General features: G+C 38.1%; 1 protein-coding gene across 8 annotated transcripts in view; it reads left to right on the forward strand.

Moving 5' to 3' along the window:
- MYO3A (myosin IIIA) overlaps positions 1-26851 on the forward strand; it is a 236097-nt gene that overhangs the window by 74464 nt on the left and 134782 nt on the right. For all 8 annotated transcript variants that reach the window (XM_035306980.3, XM_054258524.2, XM_035306978.3 and 5 more), the window contains 2 exons: positions 16-81; positions 4986-5141. In XM_035306980.3, the coding sequence (XP_035162871.3) occupies positions 16-81; positions 4986-5141 (222 nt within the window). The remainder of the gene's footprint in view (positions 1-15; positions 82-4985; positions 5142-26851) is intronic.

Raw genomic sequence — 26851 nt, forward strand, 5'->3', positions numbered from 1 at the left:
TTCTTATTTTTCTAGGAATCCACCCCCAAAACTAAGGCAGCCTGAGCTATGGTCAGCAGAATTCAATGACTTCATAAGCAAGTGAGTAACAACAGTCTTTAAAAAAACCAAAAAGATTCCCTCCTGCTATAACTAAATATCCTCCTATTTCTTCTTATCTGTTAAACAACCCCAGATATTTCCATTATTTTCTTCAAAAGAAACATCTATAGTGTCTTTGAAATATTGGGTGACTTTATCATAGCTCAGATAGTGGCCTTAGGGTCGTGTTTATTCACTTATCAATAGCTAAGCTTCTGTGGACCCTTTATCATCAATAGATACGTTCTGTTCACCTGTGTTTTGCAATTACATCCTCAGCATCTCTCACCTGCTCAACCAGGACCTATTTAGTGAGTTGTTTAACCATTCATTTATTTGCATCACTAATTCTCATTGCAGTCAAAGAATTTTCATTGCAGTCAGTGAATCAGATACTTGTATCTATAAAATCCTTATCTATTTGATATTCAGTGAACGTTTTAAATTTGACAAATATTTAGCACAAGCGCAGTATCTATGGACAATTAACTAGAAACTAGGAGTCAACCATTTCTAAAAATCTGTCCCACAAACCTTTTATTGTAATTTTTATTTTGTCTTCACCTTAAATAAGTAAGGTAAGGGATGACCTTTAACCAAAGGAAATGAGAGAGAGGGGTTGTTGAGCTTTGGTGTGCCAAACTGTACTCAGAAAATGTAGGAAGGGCAAAGAAAGTAGAGGAACAGCCACATTCATACATACTACTGTAACTGTTTTCTTATCAAGAATATCTGGGGGTTGGGCCAAGATGGCAGACTAGAAGCAGCTCATGTGCATCACTGTCACAGAGAGGAAACAAAAGACTACTGAATACTGAACCTGCAGTCAGTCATCTGAGAAACCACATCAGGATGTCGATGCAGCAGGGAGACAAAGAGAGCAGTGAGGAGCAAAGCTGGGCACCAGCCTCTCTGGGCTTAGCTCAGAGCCAGGAGAACCTCTTCAACACAATAAAAAGGGTGAGTGGGCCGGGCGCGGTGGCTCAAGCCTGTAATCCCAGCACTTTGGGAGGCCGAGGCGGGTGGATCACGAGGTCAAGAGATCGAGACCATTCTGGTCAACATGGTGAAACCCTGTCTCTACTAAAAAAAAATACAAAAAATTAGCTGGGCATGGTGGCGCATGCCTGTAATCCCAGCTACTCAGGAGGCTGAGGCAGGAGAATTGCCTGAATCCAGGAGGCCGAAGTTGCGGTGAGCCGAGATCGCGCCATTGCACTCCAGCCTGGGTAACAAGAGCGAAACTCCGTCTCAAAAAAAAAAAAAGGGTGAGTGAGTGAGAGCCCTCAGAGGGATTCATGCTTTCCACAGGGATCTGTGCAAGACTGGGAATGTGAGAATCTTCCTGGCCCCCATAAGTCCTCCCACCATGCTTCTAGACTGAAGTGGAGAGCTACCCAGACATTTTATGAGGGCAACTCTTGAGTCAAAGGGCCTCTACAAGCTTTAGGCCCTGGAACAAACCAGCACTAGCAACGTAATCTGAGTAGAGGCCACAGATGCAGTGCCCAGAAGAGATTGCTTCACACTCCCTTGCTGGATAGGGCTCAGCACCAGCTACTAGCCCAGTGATCCTACTTTGGTATGAACTCAAAGGGCACAGCTTCCTGTTGTCTAAGGAAATACCCAGATGGCAGAGCATGCAACTCCACCCCCTTCCACCACTGGTGGCCAGACAGGAAATGCCTGCTAGAGCTTCCAGTCCAGCAGTCCTACTTCTATATAGACTCAGCTAAAGTGGGGGAAATTCCTGTTGTGCTGGGAAGCATCTGGATGACAGCACCAGTAACCCAACCCACTCACCATGCATAGCCAGGCAGGCAGTGTCTGCCAGAGCTTCTGGCCCAGCTGTCTTGCTTCTGTGGGAACTCAGCCAGTGGGCACAGTCTCCTGTTTTCCCAGAAAGCACCCAGGTGACAGGGAAGGTGTCCCCACCCATTCCTGCCACTGGTAGCCAGGTGAGCTTCCAGCCTAGAAGTCCTATCTTTGTCTAAATTTCCCAAGAGACACAGCCTTCTGTTGCCCTGGAAACACCTGTACAGCAGGGTGGGCAACTCCATCCACCCCCATTTCTCACACCCAGAAGGGCCACACCTCCTAGAGCTTCCAGTCCAAGGGGTCTCATATCTGCCTGAACTTTGTGGGCAGGCACAACACCATGTTTACCTGAGAAGCACATGGACAGCTGACTAGGCCAACCCAGCAAAGATACAGCTTGTCTGCCAACTGCAACCTCTGCCTGAGGGAGCCTCATGGACCAGAATACCCAACAAAATAAATACAGCCAGGGAGACAGTAATTGGAGAGGGCTCCTCCAAGACCCAGGAGTGGACTAGAACTGAAGGCAGTCTACCAATCCCATCTTCTACCATAATCAAACCCCCAAGTGCATCAAGGAAGATAAAATCAACAAAGCAAAACAAACAAAAAGCAAAACATGACAACTCAACCAAAGAACAGCAACACAAAAAGCCAGAGTACCTTTTTATTTCCAAATGACCACACTAGCTTCCCAGCAATGGTTCTTAACCAGGATGAAATGGCTGAAATGTCAGAAATAGAATATGGATAGGAGCAAAGATCATTGGCATACAGGAGAAAGTCTAAGTCCAATCCAAGGAATCTAAGGATTGCAATAAAACAGTACGGGAGCTGATAGATAAAATGGCCATTATAAGAAAGAACCAAACTGATCTGACAAGAGCTAAAAAACATACTACCAGAATTTCATAATTTCATAATATGAAATACTTCATTTCATAATTCATAATGTACTCACAAGTGTTAACAGCAGAATCAACTAAGCCGAGGAACCTCAGAGCTTGAAGACAGGCTTTCTGAAGTAACTCAGTCAGTTAAAAATAAAGAAAAAGCAGTAAGGAAGACTGAACAAAATCTGTGAGAAAATTGGTATTATGTAAAGAGGCCAAATCCACAACTCACTGGTGTCCCTGAAAGAAAGAGAAACCAGGCAACTTGGAAAACATATTTCAGGATATTATTCATAAAAATTTCCCCTAACCTCATTAGACAGACCAACATTTAAATTCAGGAAATACAGAGCAAAAAAAATACCCCTGCAAAATACTATACTTGCAAAATACTATGCAACAAGTATTTCCCAAGTCACATAGTCATCAGATTCTCCAAGGTATAAACGAAAGAAAAAATGTTAAAGACAGATAAAGAGAAGAGGCAGATCACCTACAAGGGAACCCCATCAGGCTAACAGATGACCTGCCCGCAGAAACTCTACAAGCTAGAAGAGATTGGGGGCCTAGATTCAGCATTCTTAAACAAAATAATTTCAACCAAGAATTTGATATGCAGCCAAACTAAGCTCCATAAGCAAAGGAGAAATATGATCCTTTTCAGACAAGCAAATGCTAAAGGAGGTCTTTACAACCAGGCCTGCCTTAAACAGGCCCTGAAGGGAGTGCTAAACATGGAAAGGAAAGACCATTACTGGCCACTACAAAAACACACTTAGGTACATAAACCAGTGACACTGAAAGCAGACACACAAACCAGTCTGCATAATAACCAGCTAACAACATGATGACAGGATCAAATTCAGACATGCCAACACTAACATTAAATGTAAACAGGCTAAATGCCCCAATTAAAAGACAAAAAGGATCAAGTTGGATGAAGAAGCAAAACCTAATGGTATACTAAGAGACCCATCTCATATGAAATGGCACTCATAGACTCAAAATAAAGAGCTGGAGAAAACTATCTCCAGCCAACAGAAAATAGAAAAAAGTAGGGTTGATATTCTAATTTCAGACAAAACAGACATTAAACCAACAAAGGTCAAAAAAGATGAAAAGGGCATTACATAATGGGCTCAATTCAACAAGAAAAGCTAACTATCCTAAATATACATATGCCCCTCACGCAGGAACACCCAGATTCATAAAACAAGTTCTTAGAAACTTTCAAAGGGGCTTAGATAACCACATAATAATAGCAGGAAACTTTAACACCTTACTGACAATATTAGAGTATGTGCCACGTGCAGATGAGTAGAAAGCATATTCTGTTGTTTTAGAGTGGAGAATTCTGTAGATGTCTGTAGGGTCCATTTGGTCAAGTGTTAAGGTCATGAAATCTTTGTTAGCTTTCTGCCTTGATTCCACCAACCAATTCTAGGTCTTTTACCCCTTGCGACCACTAAAAACTAGTTGAATCCTTCTAAATATTTGAAGTCAGCTGTCACAGCTGATTAAGCATTCTATGTTTGATCAAATACTCCTCCTATGCTGTTGTTTCAGGTGCTCTCACCAGACCTATCCTTTCTCATGAATATGCTCTGATAGAATCTATGAAGAAGTATAACATCCATTAGTACATTTGCTGTATGATCTCAAAAAATACCTATTGACATGAAACTTAAACATCTTTAGCTGAATAGCCTTCTCAAATGGGTTAGCAATTTGATCACATAGAAACAGATTAATTGGGAAGCCTTTAAAAACATTCATGAAGGGAAACTGCAATGTTTGTTTTAATTTCAGATAAGCATTAAAACTATAATAACTTCATTGTCATTTATCTGTAGCTACTGACTTGTAAAGGAGCCTTTGTAGAGGAGACATTTTAATTATCACTTACACAATAATCCTTGCTGGGAGTGGACAGAAGTGCTATTTAGTTGAAAGTTGGTATCACTGCAGCTTAATCACTCACAAATGTGTGCACTTTCACAAACATTTATTTCATCATATTGCAGTTTGATATTTTTGAGAAAATAAAAATTGCAATTAATATATTTTAAGCTTGGGCTGGGCCTTTGTGAGGAGCATTGCTCTGGCATGTTAGACTACTTTTTAGGAATATGAATAACAGTTTCAAAACTCTAACTTACTTAATAATTGTATGTTCTTTTTTTGCCAGTGCAGGTGCTTGACTAAAGATTATGAAAAGCGTCCAACGGTGTCAGATCTTTTACAGCATAAATTTATTACTCAAATTGAGGGCAAAGATGCAATGTTACAAAAACAACTAATGGAATTTATTGGCATCCATCAATGCATGGGAGGCACAGAAAAGGCCAGGTAAACATATAATATCTTGACTCCAAAATCCAAGGATTATTGAAAGATTTTGAATAGTTTAACAATGAATTGGTTTTTAAGGTGAACAAAATTCAAAGTAATGGGGACTTACGCAAAAAGTGAATGTCACCTGTTGAATGGCATCTCAATATTGGTAAAATTACAGGCAGCACTTTTGTGTTTTGTTTTGTTTCATTTGTTTATTTGTTTTGAGATGGAGTCTTGCTCTGTCACCCAGCCTGGAGTGCAGTGGTGCAATCTCGGCTCACTGCAACCTCCGCCTCCCAGGTTAAAGTGATTCTCCTGCCTCAGTCTCCTGAGTAGCTGGGACTACAGGCATGTGCCACCACACCCAACTAATTTTTTTTTATTTTTTGTTGAGACGGGTTTTCATCATGTTACCCAGGCTGATCTCTAACTCCTGATCTTGTGATCCGCCCATCTCAGCCTCCCAAAGTACTCGGATTATAGGTGTGACAAGCAGCCCTTTTTAAACAACTTTGTAAGAACAAAGAATGTAAACTTCAAAAGATCATTTTTGTATTGGTATGTTTTCTTGTATTTTCTGCTTTTCTATAAAGTAAGATATCTTAGATTTGGGATTTAAAAAAGAACATAAAACTTGAAAGACCTTTTGACACTATTTATTCATTTTCCTTGATTAAATTTTATTGAAAGATCATTTTAAGTATCTTTATACTTCTTGTTGGGGTTTTAAATAGAATATAAGTTTATTTTATGAAATCTAAAAGTTACAGAGAAATATACAATGTAAAATTAATCAATTATAACATTTTAATCTCTAACATTTTAATATCATCTTCTTGCTAGATATACTTTCTTTTGGGTGGGGGGGACAGGGTCTCACTTTGTCAACCAGGCTGGAGTTCAGTGGCACCATCTCTGATCACTGTAGCCTCGACCTCCTGGGTTTAAATGATCGTCCTGCCTCAGCCCCCCAAGTAGCTGGGACTACAGGCATGCACCACCATGCCTGGCTAACATTTTTCTTCTTGTATTTGATGTTATCCTTTAGAATTGTGCTTGGCAGGATAATTGTTTTTGTTGTTGTTGTTGTTTGAGACAGAGTTTGGCTTTTGTTGCCCAAGCTGGTGTGCAATGGCACGAACTCGGCTCACCACAACCTCCACCTCCCAGGTTCAAGTGATTCTCCTGCCTCAGTCCCCAAGTAGCTGTGATTACAGGCATGCACCATCATGCCCAGCTAATTTTGTATTTTTAGTAGAGGTAGGGTTTCACCATGTTAGTCAGGCTGGTCCCAAACTCTTGACCTTAGGTGATATACCTGCCTTGGCCTCCCAAAGTTCTGGGATTACAGGTGTGAGCCACTGTGCCTGGCTACAGGATAATTTTTTAAAAATTAAAGATTCAGCTTTAAAGAAAATGGTCCTAATATAAATTGAATACAAACTGATACTTTATAAACTTCCTTGATGGAAGGAGGTAGAAGGTTGAGAGATACCGTGGAATGGATATGAGATCTTTCTATTTTAAGTCAAGACCTGAATATGAAACACACCACTTTTCTAACTTATTCAACTATTCTGAAGAATTAAGACAAATGTGCATAGCAACAGCTGTTTCTATGATACACACTTCGAAAAATGGGAAGGAATTTTTCACATGAGTTAAAATTGACAATGTTAGAAGGCACACTAAATTGGGAGAAACTCTAGTTATAAAATATTTTAAAAGAAGATTTTTCTTATGAATCCAGTATTTTTAAACAGTTGACTATCTGATTTAATGGGAATAGATAAAAGTCATTTGTAGCTGAAATGTGCTGCTCAGAATTCTTGACTAAAACAATACAAGCCCACTTAAAAAGAAGAGCAGTTTAGTGAACAATATTGGACGGCTCAGAGAATGGAGAGGATGGGAGAGAGCCACACTTAGCCGTGAAAGCAGGGGCTTCAATTGTCCTTCCTCAAGAATCACCAGCTAAAAGGCTACCACTGAAAAACCACCCACCTGCCCCTAACATTCCCTGCAGTGACACTAGTTTCTTGAATGCCATGTCCCACTCAAAATATTTGTAAACTGACTGAGCTTTGTGTCGCTTCCTTGAGATCCTAAGTTCCATACTGGACCATTGGATTGCCCACATGTAGGTCACAGGCCCACACTGTAGGTGAAAGCAGGTGGTGAGAAACACTTGATCTCAGCTCACTTCCAGTTTCTGTGTGAGAGGCAGAGTCCTACCTCCTAACCATTTTGAAATCTCTCCCCACAGCAGAAGGGTATTTTTGAGTTGCTGGAGTAACAGATGGATAGCCATTATATGGAATATTTTTTATTCTATTCATTTTATTTTAGAGACAGGGTCTCACTGTTGCTCAGGCTGGCCTCAAAATTCTGGACATGATCCTCTTGCATCAGCCTCCTGAGTAGCTGAGATTATAGGCACAGCCACCACATCTAGCTCCTGTATGGAATATTTAACAGGCTTCTAAAATTCTTTCTTTTATATACCTTGAACATTTGCCTAAAAATATTATTTAAGCTATGACTGGCATTCCTTGTAAATAAAGAAAATATCCAACTCAGCGCATCTACTTAAATGATAACAAATTTCAAATTAAAACTTCCTTTTTTGACAGTCATTATTAGCATGTTATCTTAAATTTCTTTTATATTTTATATACAACACAAAATAACTTTAATATTTTACTTGATACTCTAAATATCCTAGTGCCAATTGCCTTTGATATTTATAAATTGTTAGACTTTGCGTATAATTTCATAGAAATAAAAGGGATTTAGTAACTCCTTTTTCTTCCTAACTTTGGTTTCTTGGACCAAAAGTCCTGGCTGTATTTATGGTGCCGTTGCAACCAGTCCACTTGTCCTGGCATCTATGGTTTTTAGGCCGGATTATAAGGCAGATTTGAGACATATGTGGAAGGATTAACATATGTGGAATGCCAGGAAGGAAAGGCAAACTAAAAACTGGCCATCCATTCAGTGTTAAAAGTACCCCGCCCAAGTTGTCAATTTCTTATTAGGTGTGGGAGTTTATGTAATGTAAATTCCCTCAAAAAGGATTTTTATTTTACAAAACAGAACAATGAAAATAGAAAGCAAAAAAATCAATAGGAAGTAATAATAGGGTTCTTTCCATGTGGCAGAATGCATGACTCCATTTTATGTTCTATTTTCTAGGCAAGATAATTTTTCTTTAATGGCTGTGACTATGTCATGGTGAGAATTATTCACCCTTTGGAACATGTACCCTTTTCCTTAACACATGAAAATTAAAAAATGCTATCCCCACTGCTTTTCTAACAAGTATATCTTCAATTCCCATCTCCACGTGACTGAAAGATACTCCAAACTCAACATGTCCGAAATTAAACTTACGGTATTTCATCTAAAACGTGTTATTTGTTCCCTTTCTTATTAATGACACCACCACTTATCTCATTATGCCAACTGAAAATCTAGGGATTATCTTAACATATTGATCTCTCCTACTTTTCATTTTTAGTCCAAAGCAGGACTAAATTTCTTACAATCCCTCTAGGATTTTCTACCCTAGAAACCGTGGATTGAGATGACATCCATGTTGTTTCAACCTTTGTTGAGGCCCTTGTATAACGGTCCGGATAAAGCTTCTACACAGGGGTCTGACAGCTGAATCCTTTATAGAGCCTGTGCTCTGGGGCTTTTTAGTAAACAGGATAAGACAAGCACATAAATAACCATTATACAAAATTTCAATCCCATTTCCACTAGCAGGGACAGGAGGGCTTATGCAGGAGGTGACCTTTGAATCAGCACCACAAGGGATAAACTGGATTGAATCATGTGAAGACAGAGTTACCACAGATGAACATTATAGCTAGAAAGAGCAGTCTGAGCAAAATGATGAAATCAAGGAGATAAGCTAACAGAAAGGCAAGCATTTAATCAAGCTGTAAGGGGAAAACCCAGAAATAGGACTGGAGAGGTATACAGAGACCAGACCACAGAGCACTGAAAGTCAGACTTAGAGGTTAGACCTTTGTCCATGACAGCTCACAGTAGGGAGTACCCCATTGCCAGCTCTTAAGCCACCTGTGTCCTACTGTGCACCAGCCTTTTGTTGGTTCTAAAAGGTAAACTATGGATATACCAAGACAGACTACCTCAGTAATTTTGGATACATTTTGCTTGTTCCTAGTATGACTTTTCTCATATGTTTCCTCTTAGCTTTAAAATATTGTATTTTTTGGAGGTAGGGGGAATTGGTCTTAACTATGTTTAATTATCATCTATATCTAAATGTGCTTGATTGGTCTTGTCCTTCTGCCATCTTTCATTACACAAGAGTGGGTGCCCAGCCCTTATTATAGACACTTAAATCCCAATACCTGCCTTGGACTGCCAGGAGGGCAACTTCACTGTTTACAGCAGCCCACTCAAGCTAGGGACCCAGACGGAAGTATTGCTCTTCACCTAGTTCAGTGTAAGTTGATTCTAACGGCTCTGCAGATGAAGTAAGAACTGTAAGTGTCTCAAATTAAAATTAGAAACAGGAAAGTACCATCTGAAAATAAGATAACCTAGAGTTTGCTTTTATTCAGATACTAATCTATCATGAGTCAAGAAACTGGATAATGATAGCTCCATCATTAAACTACATGGCCATTTACTACGACCAGATCTAGTTGCTAGTAGAGAAAAAAATAGAAAAGGAGCTACAGTTGACATTAAGATAATTCTATTAGTAATATTAACAAAGGCTGAGGTTGAATCTTGAGTGTTGAAAGGATAATGAATTTACTTCAGATTTATAGTATATATTTATTAAGCTGTAATAGGCAAGGCAGTTAGTGGTATCTGGATATTTACATATTTAATATGTTAATATATATTTAATATTGTTATATATTTAAAATATGTGAACATTTATTTGTTTCTATGTTTTGTGGGGTTATTTTAAAAAACTGGAGTATGTATGTGTGTGTATGTGCATGCACATGCATTTGTGCTTATATTCTAAGTAAGATTTTATTTTAGAAGATTCCAATCTTATTTTGGTTAAAATAAAAAGTAAAGGAATTGTCCCTGTCAGTGCTAGAAGGAAAGGTTTCATAAAGGAATATACTGGTAGCTGTGTCTGTCCAAGATTGACAACTCAGAAGAAAGAGATAAAGCAGGCCGGGCACAGTGGCTCAAGCCTGTAATCCCAGCACTTTGGGAGGCCAAGGCGGGTGGATTACTAGGTCAACAGATCGAGACCATCCTGGTCAACATGGTGAAACCCTGTCTCTACTAAAAATACAAAAAATTAGGTGGGCATGGTGTGCGTGCCTGTAATCCCAGCTACTCAGGAGGCTGAGGCAGGCGAATTGCCTGAACCCGGGAGGTGGAGGTTACGGTGAGCCGAGATCGCGCCATTGCACTCCAGCCTGGGTAACAAGAGTGAAACTCCGTCTCAAAAAAAAAAAAAGAAAGAGATAAAGCTGGGGAATATAGCAAAGATCCATCCCCCTAGGACCAATAAATTTGAAAAGAAATAACTTACCCTTTCCTGCCTTAAATATTTCCGTATGTCTCTCTTCACTACTTCCCCTTGCAGAAAAGCTCCCAGAATAAAAGCTAAATGGCTTTGTAACATGATCTCCAGGAATTTTATAAGGAATAGGTAACTGAGTAATTATTCCCTAGAGAAGGCCACTGTAAGTACCTCTGCTCCTAAGCAGCACTAAATAAAGGAATTCAAGTAAATAAAAAGCAGTTGCTGATACTACAAAAAAGCTGTAAATAATTCTGAGATTAAGTTACATTATTGCTTCAAAACAAAACAAGATCAAGAACCATCACATTCATGTAATCTGCCAACTGTGTTGATTCACATAAACAGAGGAAACTGAGACCAAGGGGACAAGAGACTCATCCAGGGTCATGTCATGCTGCAGAAAAGCTGGGGCCAGAACCCACTTGTCCTAAACACCTAATTCAGTTCCTGTCTTTATCATGCTACTTCCCCACTGCCAAATAATCATATAATCATAGATTATTATTGCTGGAAAGGAGCTTTGACTGTGGATCCTTATTTTTTAGAGATCAGAAAAGTAAATCCCAGAGAAATTGAATCCTGCCTTCTGAGACAGTAGCCAGTTAATGACCAGCACAAAGCTGTAACTCAAGTATGATGATTTTTCAGACTAGCTCTTTCACTAGTTTCTGTCTTCCTCACTAGTGTTAGAAACTAGTGGTCACAAAACTGATGGACAGATTTTGTTTGACTCTTTTGAGCTACTTTGTATGGTTTACTCACAGCGGGCATTTATACTTAAATTTTAGTTTATTTCTTTGGTGTACTGCAATTAGAGTTTGCATTACTAAGTGGAATATTCAATGGTCAAGGAATCTTTGTTCATGTTTTCCCTAAGACTATTTTTAATTAAATTAAGGACATAGAGTGTGGAAACAACTAGGTTTAAAATGGGCATCTGACTTATGCTTTAAATGTTTGGGAAATAATAATTTAAGAACTAGGTTTAATGACACTCGATATGGTTTTTGACAGTCATCAGCATAATGATCTTTCCACATCTTTCGGAAAGAGTCCCTCATACCTATAATGAGTTTAGGGATTTGCATATGATATTAGTAGCCAAGTTCTCAGCAGGGGCCAACAAAACTGCATTCAGTGAGAAAAGGGCCTAGACCATTTTCTCTAGTATTTAATACTGTAAGTTGTACTGCACTCTGAGACTTTTGTTTAGACTGTTATTTTGTGTGCTCTACATGATCTACTTTTCAGTCTTTAGTTTCATTTAGGCTTAAAATGGCAAATCGTCAGTGGCTCCCAGCACAAGTCACTGACGACAGTAAGTGTTCCTATAAGGACCAACTTGTTCATCTCTCCCTGTGGACTCACCCACACTGTAGCCCCTGGGGCCATTTGCTGGTTGCTGAACCTGCTATGCATCTTCATTCCTTTCTGTTTTGGCTCATGGAGGAGTATTCTCTCTGTGAAATCTCGCCCACCTTCATTCTTTTCTTGGTAATATACTTAAAACCAGTCTCCAACTGTTGGCACCTTTGAGAAACCTTTCCCAGAAATTGCAAGTATGTGTTTACATTTCCTTTCCTCTGTGGTCATATATTACTTCATTCCTTCTTCAGTTAGACTTGCCCAGGGCAGGTCCAGAAATATTGTCCCTAACCCAAGACCTGGAATGGGGACTCCAAGAGCCCACTTAATGCTGTATGACCCTGTGGTGAAGGTAGTACCCAAGATGCAAGACAAAGCCCCCTTTATCTTTCCCTCGTTTTTTCTCAAGAAGAAGGAGTCTTCTGCCCATAGCCACCATAGCTGGAATGTGCTGAGTCTTACTTGAAGCCAGCAAGTTTGAGTCTCACCCAAGGCCCATGGATGAGTCTAGAAATGTCATCCTGGGTATCACTGCTAGTCATTCAAGAGGTCTTTAGTCAGCAGGTGATGGGTTCTGCCAGGAATTAGTTCTTCCCTTTAAGACAACAGCATCTCTTTTGCCCCAGGGTAAGTCTAGAAATGTCATCTGGGAGCTAGGGTCTTGAAAGAGGGCCTCATGACTCTGACTGCTTCCCTATTCTGTTATGGCTGAGCTGGTATTCAAGATGCCAAACAAAGTTCTCTTTACTCTTTCCTTTCCTTTCCTTTTCTCAAGTGGAAAGAAAGTTTCGTTTTTGGAGCTATGGGCTGTGCAGCCTGTCATTGGAGGAGTAGGCCAAACACTCCCTTTGCCCACTGGCTCTGAGCAGTAGGTTCTTACCTACTGAATTGCAGTCTTTGTGGCCTGGGCTTCCTTTCAAGTTAATTTAGCACCCCAGAGCACTTTAGTCCATGGTGGCAAGGCTTGCCAAATCTTAAATTCTGATCTCTGGGATGGGCAATTCTCCTTGGTTAGGGCTGGTTTAAATACACCCTCTTTTGGTGAGTATCAGTTGAGTTCAGCCTGGTTTTGCTTTCTGTGCTGATAAGATAGTGGGTTGCCCAGTCAGGAATTGTTTTGTCAAGGATAACATGGCTTTTAGATATAACTAATACTAAGGAGAAGAGCACCAGTTTGACCCAATAGCAAAACCTAGTAATTGGAGGGGTCAGAGCTCTGAATATACATACTGGCTCTTAACAAAAGCCATCTCAAGCCTGGCCCAACCAATGGGGTACATATCTGTGTCCTAAGGAGGGGTGGGGCGGGGCTACAAGTAAAAACTGAAAGAGCTGTTTCACTCAACCTGTAAAAAAGGGGTAAAAGCAACTGTGCTTTTCCTTGTCAATTAGCACATAACACATAACAAATGGATCCATCTGTTTGACTTCTGAAAGAACTGGGTGAATGGAGCTGCAGAAGGGCATGGCATGCCTGGTATGCAGGCTGCCCAGCACAGCAGCAGTGTATCCACCCAAAGCATGAGCAGCAGAGGAACAAAATCCCTGGCAGAGCAACTGGAGACACTGCTTTTCTGGCCGAGCAGTGCTAAGCCTGACCAGCAAGGACTCCATATGCTCAAGAGCAGCAAGAACGCCCAGAATGACTAACAGGGTGCCAGCCACCATCTGCCCAGCAAAGTGGGAAGGAGACCAATGTCCAGCTAAGTGAGGGCTGAGTACCAGTGGTAGCTGGCTGGAGCTGACTTGTCCATAAGCAGTTGTGAAATATACTTATGGGAACTTCGTAAAGTGACAAAAGTCCCACATTAGCATGTGAGAACAAAAAGCCTGCAAAATTTGATTACTAGTGTTATGACACTTATTGTACCCCTAAGTTGTATGGGAACATTATATATATATGTGTGTGTGTGTGTATATATATATATACTACATAATATATATTATACATACATATTATATCTGTATTATACATACATATTATATATATATAATGTTCCCATGCAACTTAGGGGTACCACAGGTGTCATGACACTAGTAATATCTTTTGTTGATGTTAGTCATAACACTAGATAACACTTGATATGCTAGTCATAACACTAGCATATCTTTTGTTGAAGCATGTGGCTTTTTGTACTTGTTTCCTGAAGCAGCTTTGGAACAGCTTCAGAGTGATAAAGGTGATAGAAAGACTTTTATTACAGTGTTGGGGTGTTTTAGGTCTCAGAAGCAGGCTGCAGGAAGCAGAATCTCATTTTCTGACCTTCCCCTGTCCTCCTTTTACCTGCTCCTTTTGCTCCCCAAGCAAGCCATAGAGACCAAAAATAAAATCTTTATCTGTTGTGAACTGAACGTGAGCCCGGGAATCTCGTTCAGCGAGAGGGTCCCAAACCTGGAAGAGAGCGTGCGCCGGAAAAAAGGAGAAAGAGCAAGGTCTGGAGGGCCACATGAGCTATGCCCATGCAGCAATTTAATTTTTGCAATACGTTCCATTATATACTTTTCTGCTTAATGTTGTTTACATCAGATCAAAATACTTGAGTTAAGTCACAAGGTAAGCAAGTTAAGCCCACTAAGTAAGTTACGCCCAGTAAGTAGGTTACGCCCAATAAGTCAAGGTAAGTAAGTTAGTAAGTTAACCAAGTGTAAATACTTAAGTTAATATTTTACAACGAATGTAACAAGGGTCCAAAATGAACACAATGAAACAATAAACCATAAGAAACCGAAAGTGGACTCAATGCCTCCCAAGTCCTCATATCCATAAAGTAATGTCTGTTAATTATTTTCAATAACATAGTCCCTCTCTTGGTTCCTGCTTTCCCTCAGCTCAACTACCCCAACCGAGGATCTGTGTCCAGGCTCAAGCTTACCGTATGGCGAGGCCCATTTCCTAGGGGCCTCACACTGGAGCGATCCCCACAGATTCCTCATTTACCCACCTTTCTGTCTTGAGGCTGCTCATAAAGAAATTATCTGACCTACCTTGTCTGATTGCAGATCATAAGACCACTCTTTATCCAATCTCATTTCTACATGGTTGTCTATGCTTCCTTTGTGCCTATCCAGTGAAGTCTCCATAAAAGGCCCAAGAGGACAGGGTACAGAGAACTTCTGGCCAGCTGAGCTCTTAAAGCATAGTGAACAAGAACTCATTCATGTGGAGGGGTGGCACATGAGCATGGAAACTCCTTCCCACATGCCTTGCCCTTCACATCTCTTTATTTGTATCCTTTGTAATATCCTTTATAATAAAGCAGTATGTGTAAGGAAGCGAGGCACTCTTAACTTAATCAAACCCAAAGAGGGTCATGGGAACCCTGATTTATCCCATTGGTCAGAAGCACAGATAAAACAACCTGTGGCTTCCTATTGATGTTGGAAGTGAGGAGCAGTCTAGTAGGACTGAGTGCTCAACTTGTGTAATCTAATACTATTTACAGGTAGGTAGTGACAGAATTGAACTGGGTTGGAGGATACCTGTTGGTCTATTGGTGTCTGCTGCCAATCTGATTGCTTACTTGATGCATGAGGAAAAATCCACACACATCTGGCCACAGAAGTCTTCTGTGTTAATTGTGATGTGAGAGCACAGGAAAAAATGTATTTTCAATACAGGTGCCCCATGTTGTACAACTCCAGGAGGCTGTACTCATATCATATTCCACGTCAGTGCCCTCACCCTGGAACACATAAATAGAACATTAATGGTGCCCCCTGGAGTTGTGCAATGTGGACATGTGGATCAGGAGCCTGAGAATATTCTGAATACATTTGCTTTACAACCCAAAATAGATTACCATCTGTGATATTAGCTATATACACAAATAGAGAACCCAGTAGATTAAAAAGCTATCCCTGGTTCATTGTTTTTAATCTGGATCCTGATTTAGCCTAAAAATTTTGTTACCTTAAGTATTTTCATATAAGATTGCATTCACATAAACCTACATTCAGCAAATATATACAAGGATGAGATTGTAATATGTTTCTCTAAATTTCATGCAGACTAATTTATTAGTTGTTTCTTTGGTATGTTCAGCATCGTTCAATGAAATACTGTTTTTCATTAGTAGTATTAAAATATGCTAAATACAAATAGCAACACTTAAACTTTATCAGCTATTAGGATCACTTTATAAATTTTGAAAGTTTATTAAGATTCCAAAATTCTTATAATGTAAATGTTTCCAATGATGTTCTAGAAAAAATTACTTTACGGATAGCATTACTTATTTTTAGCTGTATGAAATGAACTCAATTGTTTACTTATTTCAAGAATATTTGTACATTTTCTTGTAATTTTATAATTATTTTGTTTAAAGAAGTTTCTGAAAACTATTACATTTAATTTCATAGGACAATATAAGATGAGCCCAATGAATATATGTACTTAAATACAAAGAAATAAAACATATTTTACTAAAAATAACAATTTCCTGAAAGATTCTGAGTATACATCTTTTGGCATTTAAAAAAATTATTGTAAAGAAAGAAAAAAGGCACATATAACCTAAAGGATTATGAAGAGCTTTAACCTACAGTATGAATTTCAGTAAATATTGCAATGCTAAGTTTTTGGGGTTTTTTTTTTCCTTCACATTAGCACATGCCTAGGATTTGACTGAATCCATTTTTGCTATTGTTGCCATAAGAAAAAACACATTTGCATAGACTTACATTTACTGTTGAGTTCTGCCCCTTAGGAGACATGAGACTGAGTATGGATGATAACATTTTTATTCTTTTTTTTGTTACATGGGTTGAGTGGAGTACAGAGCAACTGTTTTCCCTGGGCACCTTCCTATTTTTAATTCTCTAAATACATTTTTGTCATTATGTCAAAGACCTTAGTAATAAATCTATTGACAGTACCTTACTGGAAAATTGTGCTTTAAAGTAGATATAACTTTAGCCATGACAGGGAAGAGGGAGAAATATTTTTTAAAGATAGTAGTGAAGTTTTAGGGCATAATAATTTGGTCTTTGAGTAGAATTCAAAATGACATGCCCCTCATTCCTTACTGCCAGGAACATAGAGCTTTATCTCTAGCTGTTCAGCTCCCCTAATCTTGTTTGCTTTCCCATTTACTCTTCTAATCTCTGAAAAAAGCATATTATATTTAACAGAATTTGTAGTTTTCGAAGATGATTATTTACTTTGCAGTTAGGTAGGATATATACATTTATATAAATACAGCTTTTTTTTTTAAGTGAAAAATCTGAAGTCAAAATCCCCAATGTTTTAACAAGAAGAAAGATAGGGAGATAAGTAAATAACCGTGACAATGCCAGTCGTGGGACCAGAAATTGAAATGGAATATTTTTATTTCATTGTCTATTCCCACAAGGGGAACTTGTGGTATAGCCAAATCTATATAAGATATAGTGTGTGTGTGTGTGTGTGTGTCTGTGTGTGTGTCTGTGCATGTGGTCTATGTATATAAGGTCTGATATCACCTGGGCAGCCCAGATTAAAACGTAGATGTCGTTCCCTGTCCATGGATGATAGTGTAATTCTTCTGTATTTATTCATATAGGGTTGAGGGTGGTCATGCATTCCATTGTGGTCATGCTAAATTTGACATGCCAATTAAATGTCAAAGTAGAGTTATCAAGAAGGCAGTTGGATATAGTAGTCTGGACTTCAGGGGGAAAATCCATGTTGGAAATAATGTTTTGAGTTGTTTGCTTATGTAATTATTCACTATCATGGCATTGGATGAAGTCACTGAATGTGAGTGTTAAAAAAGAAAAATGAAGGACGCCCAGGACAGAGCTCTGGGAAACAGCAACATTTAGTCATTAGCAGAGGAGCCAGAATAGGAGATTAAGGGATTGTAGCCCTCAAGGGAGGAAGAGCAGAGAATGTCATTTATTGCAAGCCATATAGTTAACTCTGAGAGAATAGTCAACTCTGCCAAGTAGTGCAGAACATTCAAGAAAATAGTGTAACATTGAATTTGGTTACACAGAGTTCTTTAATAACCTTAACAAGAGCCACCTCCATAGAGTGGGATGAAGGGCAGCCCAAGCCAGGAAAGATGGAGGAGAGAGGCAAGGTGAGTAAGGAGGAATAGGGAATATGAACTCCTCTTTTAAGAAGCTCAGCTATAAAGGAATCAGAAATGGGGCAATAGCTGGAAAGGTTGGAGGATCAAAGGAGAGAATTTTAAACATGGGCGATACAGAGATACTAGAGCACAGGTTGTATGCTCATGGAAGGAAGAGGTTGATGATGCATATGAGAGGGCATCATTACAGCAGTGGATCCTGGAAACAGTATGTGCACAAGCAGAAAAGTTAGCCTTTGCTTGAAGCAGAGGCAGTTTCTTCTCCATTGGAACCAGAAAGGAGGCAGAGTGATGCAAAGATGAAATTCCTTCTTTCTTTCTTTCTCTCTTTCTTTCTCTCTTTCTCTCTTTCTTTCTCTCTCTCTTTCTCTTTCTCTCTTTCTCTCTCTCTCTTTTTCTCTCTTTCTCTCTTTCTCTCTTTCTCTCTTTCTCTCTTTCTTTCTTTCTTTCTTTCTTTCTTTCTTTCTTTCTTTCTTTCTTTCTTTCTTTTTTTTTTTCTGAGACAGAGCCTCACGCTGGAGTGCAGTGCTGCCATCTCGGCTCACTGCAGCCTCCACCTCCCAGGTTCAAGCAATTCTCCTGCCTCAGTCTCCTGAGTAGCTGGGACTACAGGCACATGCCACCACACCTGGCTAATTTTTATATTTTTAGTAGAGACGGGGTTATACTGTGTTAGCCAGGATGGTCTTGATCTCCTGACCTCATGATCCGCCCACCTCAGCCTCCCAAGTGCTGGGATTACAGGCTTGAGCCACCATGCCCCATTGAAATTCTTTCTACTTGTTTATAACTGCTCAATGAAGTGTGAGTTATGGTCATCAGCTGAGAGTTCTGGTACAGAGGAGTGTAAGAGAAATGTCTTTTTTACTCTTTTTTGCTAGGTTTCCCACAATGAACTTGTATTACTTTTATAATTAGAGAAAAGATTATAAAAATTCATATCCTTTGACCCAAGAAATTTTGTTCTTTTCTCAAGGAAGAGGAAAAACATTTTTGTACAAATATGTTTATTATGGACATACTCATAATAGCAAATAAAGGAGAAATACAACAATAAAAAGATGGTTAAGTAAGTAATGGTCTCTCCTAAAAATAGAAAGTTATGTAGACATTAAAATGAAAATTTTCAAGACTATTTAATGACATGGACAGAACCCAACATGTTAAGTAAATTTATCATCTTAAGTAAAAACACCATCTACAAAGCAGTTATGTGCAAAATAGTATCTTCCAGTCAATATGATAGCACATTTCTAAAGAATCAAAAATTTTTTTAAATGTGCATAAGGAAACAAAATTTTAATAGTGATTATCTCTTGGTGATGGAGTTATAAGTGATTGTTTTTCTTCTTAGACCTTTTGGCATTAAAAATTTTTTTTACAAAGAAAGTATATTATTTTTATACTTGGAAAAAAATCAATGTAATAAAAACAATCATACACTCACCAGTGACCCATCATGCCGTGTAATGATTCTTGGAAAAGGTAAACTCCATAAACCTTCCTAGCCATTTACCAGATTATTTTCCTGTAATGGTGTTTGTCCCACAGAACTTGCAGTGGCTCTGGTAATACAGCTCTGTATATTGAAGGAACTGTGCCACTGCATCTTTGTGACAAAATTCTACTTACAGAAACTGTTCCTTTGCTGTTTCTTTCTTTCTTTTTTTTTTTTTTTGTTTGTTTTTTTACTTGTCTCTAAGCTCTTACTTGCCTCTAAGCTAAGAGTGGAGTGAGGAATTTTGCAGATGGAGAATAACCATCAAATATTCTTGCCAACACACATATCAGATTTATTTCAACATCTAAAATTCAAGTTGCTCTATCTAAAATAATTTAGAGCAGAGAGAAGTCACATTTACAGAGTAAACACACAAAATTTCCCACTATGACGTTTTTTCTTTAGCTTCCAGACATCTGATTTCTTTTCAAAAGCACGCAAATCCTCTCACCCAGTTTGGAGCCACCCAAAAGGGATTTCTATATAGTGGATGTTGCTTAGAATTTGCTAATACACTTCATGAAGTTATTCCTCTTAACAGGTAGGATTGTGCCTATTGTCCAACTCATACATAAAGGATCATATGCCACTTCTTTAGGTTGCTCCTTAGTTATAAACCAAACTTTATGCCAGAGTATGACATATCTTTTCTTCTGTTGTTTGAATGTGTAATCTATGCATATTAAAATAGTGCACAACTCTAGTCAGTGAAAAAGTCTTTCCACAAATGTTCCTTCCCAGAGGCAGCCAATGTACCCAATTTCTTGCATATATTTCTAGAGATAGTCTATTTATATACAAGCAAATAACTGGAGCAGTCATGGAAAAACTTAATAAGGCCCTTAAACATCACTTAATATTCTTTATCACTGTATCAAAGATATGAAGAATGGTGGTCAGAAAAGCTTATAGTGCAAGAAGACACTAAAAATTGGAGATCAGAAATCATTTAATATTTTTCTTGAATAAAAGTCTAAATGACTGAGGGGAAGACAATGCTTTAAAAGTTGATTCGTATGCACTTAGTTGATTAAATGAGACATCTAATTGGGTTAGCATATAGAAAAATGGTAATCTTTGCTAATGGCTTGTAAATTTTTAATATAGTACTAGACATTTTATGGTTTAGTTTTTAAAAATAGTTTTACTCGCCCAGTCGTAAAGTATGCATTGATCATATATATATATGCATTGATCATATATATATATATTTAAATTCTCTATCTTGTGAACCACAGATGATTGATGGTGTTTGCCTTTCCTCCCCTTCAGACTCCTCTTTTCTCCAGATTTTGTGCCTATCACAAGGTCAGCAGTTATGGCTCATAGGTCAAATCATGCTTGCCACCTACTTTTGTGAATGAAGTTTTGTTAGAACGCAGCTACGCTTATCCATTTATGTATTGTCTGTGGCTGTTTTCATGCCACAATGACAGGGTTGAGTAGTTATAACACAAGTTGTGTGGGCCGTAAAGCTGAAAATATTTACCTGACCCTTTAGAGAAACGTGCCCTGGAGTAAGAAATCTTCCTTATGGTAATGAATGAGCAAGAAGCATTAGAGAAAAGAAAAAGCAAGAACTGATTTTAAATGTGGCAATAACATTATGAGTATAGAGTATCGCATAGGAGCATGCAAGCTATCTGTAAAATCTCTTGGATTTTATTTATTTCATATGCTTAGTGTTTACCAAGAAAAAAGCAGGGACATTGCTCTTAGAGAGATCTAGAATAAATTAAGGGCAAGTGCATAGCTAAACATGTACAGATTTTCATCTGCTTTCATGTATCATTTTTCCAATCCCATCCTTCTTTCCATCATTGTTACAAATTTTATGAATACACACTTATCTATGCAGTCCAGATTAAAGTACATCTTTAAAGAAGTAGATGTGAAAAAGGAAAGTCTCCAGAAATGACAAAGGCAATTAAAACTTATTGGGGGCTTGGTGACCAATGATATCTGTCATTCCAGGTTTTGTGAGTTGATCTAGTGCTATGCCTCACCAGGCTGGTGTGTGCTTCCTTCTTCACCATCATTTCAAAACTACACGCTTGATCAAAGGGGTCAAACTGCAGGTAAATAAAATCTAGTCTTCTAGGGCACATGAGGGAGAGCCTGTACTCCCATAGGTACTACCAATGCTGGTAGACAACATTGGTTGTTCTTGTTACTGGAATTTAAAGATGGATAAGGAAACGAATACAAAACCATTGATTAGATGTATGTTTAACAAAGGATTGCTATTCTACCCCAGTGGTTCCTGAGTCACCTTAGGTGATAAAGCTTGATATTTACAAGAGTATTTTTAAGCAAAGTAAAAGCAAATAAAGCTGTTTCATTTCAACAGTACAACTAAATAGTAAGGGTAAAAATTTAACATCAGGCAGCAATAGTTGTTTTTTTTCTTCAGTGTGTAGAGAAGAAATACAAATAAAGCTATATTAACCACCCCTAAGGGTATCTGTGACCTTTGACAACACTGAAGAAAATATTTATAGTCTGAAACTGTCTCTCCAGTATTACAGAGTAAATGAAAAATATCATCTGGTTAACAAGTTGTACTTTTCACAAGAGGACAAAATTCTTATAGAAGGATTCCGACTTTGCTTTTTCCAAGCCTTACAGAAAGTAAACATTGAAAAAAGTAACAAGAATGGAAAGAGTAGAGAAGTAACAAGAATGGAAATCAATTCTATAAAATGAAGGCAAAAGGTAAATATTAAAACTATAAAAGTATCTTGAAACATATATATTTAACATATGAATATAGGTATGTGTGTGTATATATATACATATATATTTATACACATATACATATGTACACACACATATATATTAAATATATATGTTTGTATATTTATATATATAAATTCATATATATATTCACACACACACATACACATTGAAAAGTATATACACTTTGTCTGGGAGCATTTAAATTGTTTATAACCAGAGTGTAAAGGTAAAACTACATTTTCTTTGGCTTCGCAGTAGATGAACATTTTGTAAAAGCAAACTATTCACTCAAATATATTTTGAGCATCCACCATTTGCAAGAATCTGATTTAGGAGTATGAGGTATATCATCAGTCAGTGACAACAAAACAAAACCTGTTACATGGAGCTTACGTACTTATTGGAAGACCCAGATAATACATATAAAAATTCAGTGAGCAGTGTAGTATATCACATGGTGATGCATGCTAAAGAAAAATAGAGCAATATAACGGGGACTAGAAATCCTCAGGGTCAGAGGGTGGAATTGCAGTGTTGAAAATATTGGTCATTCCAGACCTAGCAACCAAGAGAAGTACTTTAGGCTTGTGGCTCTCTGGGTAGAGAGAAGTCAGCCTCTGAGGCAGGAGTGAGCCAAGTGTTAGATGCTCTGCCAAGAGGGATCTAGGAAGCTAGAGAGGAGTAAGCAGGGAGACAGTGTTATGAGATATGGTGAGAGAAGCAGTGGGACGGATGTGGGATCACATTACAAGAGACCTTACTTTGAGTGACATGGGGAGGGTACTGACCAGACAGGTGACATTTTTGAGCCACGTTTTTAAAAGATCGTTCTCACTATTTGCAATAATCGAGGTCAGAAATAATGGTGGCTTAAAGATCATGGTAGTAGCAATGGAAGTTTTGCTTTAGAAATAGACATTATGATTTTATTAAATACTCTGTTTAGGATTTAGATGGAGAGCAGAATATTGTTCAATGTAAGAAATCCCCCCTTTTCACCTATGTTTCCAATCAGCAGTTCATGGAAAACTCTCTAAATTGTTTTTTACAATTGGTCCACATTTTCTTACCTTCCTGACAATATTTCTGTATTCTGTACATTTTCCATTTGCCTTTCTAGATTCTGAGATGCTGAGTAATGACTCTCAAAAATACCCAGGTCTAATCCCTGGAACCTGTGAATATTACTTTGCCTGGCAAAAGGAACCATGCAGATGTAATTAAGTCAAGAATCTGGAGAAGGGGCAATTATCCTAGATTAGCCGGTGAACCCTAAATGTAATCATAAGAGTCCTTATATGACAGAGGCAAGAAAGTTAGTGAGAGAGAAAAATATATGAAGATGAAAGCGGCTGTTAAATTGATGCAGGCATGATCTTTATCCAGTTTCTGATCCAGCATGTAAGGAAGTTGGAAGTTGTCACTCCATCCTAACAACCAATGAAAAGGTGAACAAACTGAAAATCATCAACTATTATTGGATCCATCAGAGAAGTAAGGCTACCAGGTAAACCACTCCCCACAGGTAGGAAAATACAGAAAATATCAACTTATTGGAGCAGAAACCTACAAGCAGAGACATCCAAGAAAACAATTACTGGGATGGGAAAATTCGAACTGTAATTGATGAATTGCTGGAGGCTCAGTATGAGAGTTAAAAACTATAGAGTTGAAGTATGGAGACCACCTGATCACAGGTGGTCTCCATACTTTAATGGATTTTACCTCCAAATAAATCAGGTTCTCACAGTGAATTTCAGAGAAAAATCCCGTCATGTTTACATCATGGAGAGAGGGAAAAGTGTCATTTTAAAATTGTCAGAGCATTCTGTTCCTTTTAATGTGGTTTACCTTCCACTTGTCCTTCCCAAGGCATAGGAAGAGAGTAGAGAATGAGGAGACTGAGGCACTTGTGAAGATCACGATCAAAAGCTACTGGCTTATTGAAAGGTTGAAACTTAATTATAGGACTACATAATGCTTTGCCTCCCATATGCCATATGCCTGTAGCATGTTACCACCACATTAATAAATGCCTATTCACTGGAGTTACTTTTACCCAGTCTTGGCTATCAAAAAAATTACAAGGCATACTAACAGGCAAAAATCACAGTTTTAAGAAACACAGCAAACATTAGAATCAGGCTTAGATATGGCATGAATGTTGAATTATCACACCAGGAATTTTTCTAAGTCCACAATTAATATGACAAAGGCCCTAACAAATGAAGTAGTCCACATGCAAGGATAGATGGGCAATGTAAGTAGAGAGATGGGAATTCTGAGAAGGAATTTGAAATGTTAGAGATAAAAAGCACTGTACCATAAATGAAGAACAACCTTAATTAGCTCATTAGTAGACTGGACTCAGTGGAAGAAAGAATCTCTGATATACATCAATGGAAATGTCTAAAGTGGAAAAGCAATGAGAAAAAAGATTGAAAAACTGGAATAGAAGATCTAAGAACTGTGGAATAACTAAAAAACAAAGGTGTGATATATATATAATGGGAATACCAAAAGAGGAATAAACAAATATTTTAAGCAACAGTGACTGAGAATTTTTCAAAGTTAAAGTCAAACACTAAACCACAGAACCAAGATTATCAGAGAACACCAAGGAGGATAAATATTAAAAAAAAAAAAAAACCAACACCAAATAGTAACATGTGAATGAATATATACATGTTATATATAGCATATATATATATATATATATATATATATATATAGGATATATACATGTTATATATAGGATATATAGCACATGTAAATGGATAGTGGCAGGGCATGTGTCCCAGACACAGTGATGATCTGCTATAAACAGATGTAGAGAGCTTTAGTGTATGATGTTGAAGGCTAAGGAATCTAGGTCAGGGGAGGGCATGATTATAGAGAAATACAGATGTCCTAAATGTGTTCAAGTTCCAAATGCTCAGAAGCAGAGCACTGTCTTCCCTCAAAAAATCTAAAACTCTCTAGTTTTATCTCATTGACAGACATCATCTATTTAATTATACACACCAGAAATCTCCATCTTTTTCAGCTCTTATATCCACTCCATCACCAAATTATATCATTTTAATCTTCTTAAAATTTCTTAAATCTCCATTTTCTCCATATCCATGAAGGAGATGATGGTATCATTGACTGAGCTAGAGATAATTGAAGTGAGGCACAGTGAGAAAGACAGGAGGAGAAAAATAGATGAAAGCTATAGAGGAGAGAATTTCAAGACAGTGTAGATCGATAAAGTTAAAGGACACAGAAGAATTGAGTGTAGTGAAATCTAAACAGGGCAGTTGAACAGGAAGATAAAAAGGTCATTTTACTTTCAAAAGGCTGATAAGCGCTGCTTGCAGAGTTTAGTGGGTTGAGGAGTCAACGTAAATAAGGAAGGATTCTGCGCATTCAGATTGTCCTTTGAAATGTTGACAAGGCAGAGTAGAGATGGTTACAGTTTGAGGGAAAAAGCAGCAAATTGAGGAGAGGACAATTTAGGATAGTAGACTTGATCAACTGAGAATTTGGACCCAGTGGAAAGGAAGCTTCTGATAGGATGATAGAGCAAGTTACACAGGAAAGATAATCAGTAGACAAGTTGGTAGGGTTAACCCTGGAAAAGAAAGGTGACACTTCCACACTGGAAGTCAGAGAGAAATGGGGAGGAGTAGGAAGAGAAGATACATGAAATATACTATCATTTTGAGATATAAGGGAAGGAACATGAGTGAGTTTGTGTTTCCTTAAAAAGAAAAATAGATATTGGAAACTTGAAAAGTAGAATATTTTGGGCAACTGCTATGTAAAATGAGGTAGGAAGTCATCCCCTGGATGGGTAAAATAATTGAGTAGACTTCAGAATCCAGAGGAGGGAAATGTCAAATCTTACATGTTTGAATTTTGTGACCAAAAATAAGCAACATTGGAGCTGAAGAGAAGTCAATGGCTATTTGGATGTATCAGCACCCTGGCAGCAAAAATAGCATGGTCCAAAGAAGTGTGATTGAAGAGAGATTTTGTTTGCCTGTTTGCTGAGATTTTTTTATCATGAAAAGATGTCGAATTTTGTCAAATGTTTTTTCTGCACCTATTGATGTGATCATGTCATTTTTCTTTTTTAGCCTATTGATATGATTAATTACATTAATTAATTTCACCCATCAGTCACCACCCCTACATACAGATACTCTTCCTCTGGTTACTGGAATTCTACTCCTAATTAAAGACCAAGATTAAATGCTAAATCAACTAAGAACCATACCCATTTCTCCAAAATGGAATTAATTATTCCCTCCTTGCTATTTCCACGTTATATATTACTTTAGTTTTGGCACTTGCCATATACTTTGTGATTTTTAAAATATTTGTATTTAAATCTCCCACTAGTTTGCAACTCATTGATTGTACAACCTGGATGTTTTTCCACCTACAATAACCCTGCAACACTTAGGACAATGCTCGCACATAGTAGGGTCTCAACCAATGTGAGTTAGATTGAATTGCA

The sequence above is a fragment of the Callithrix jacchus genome, chromosome 7, assembly GCF_049354715.1.
Source record: "Callithrix jacchus isolate 240 chromosome 7, calJac240_pri, whole genome shotgun sequence".
NCBI lineage: Eukaryota > Metazoa > Chordata > Mammalia > Primates > Cebidae > Callithrix > Callithrix jacchus.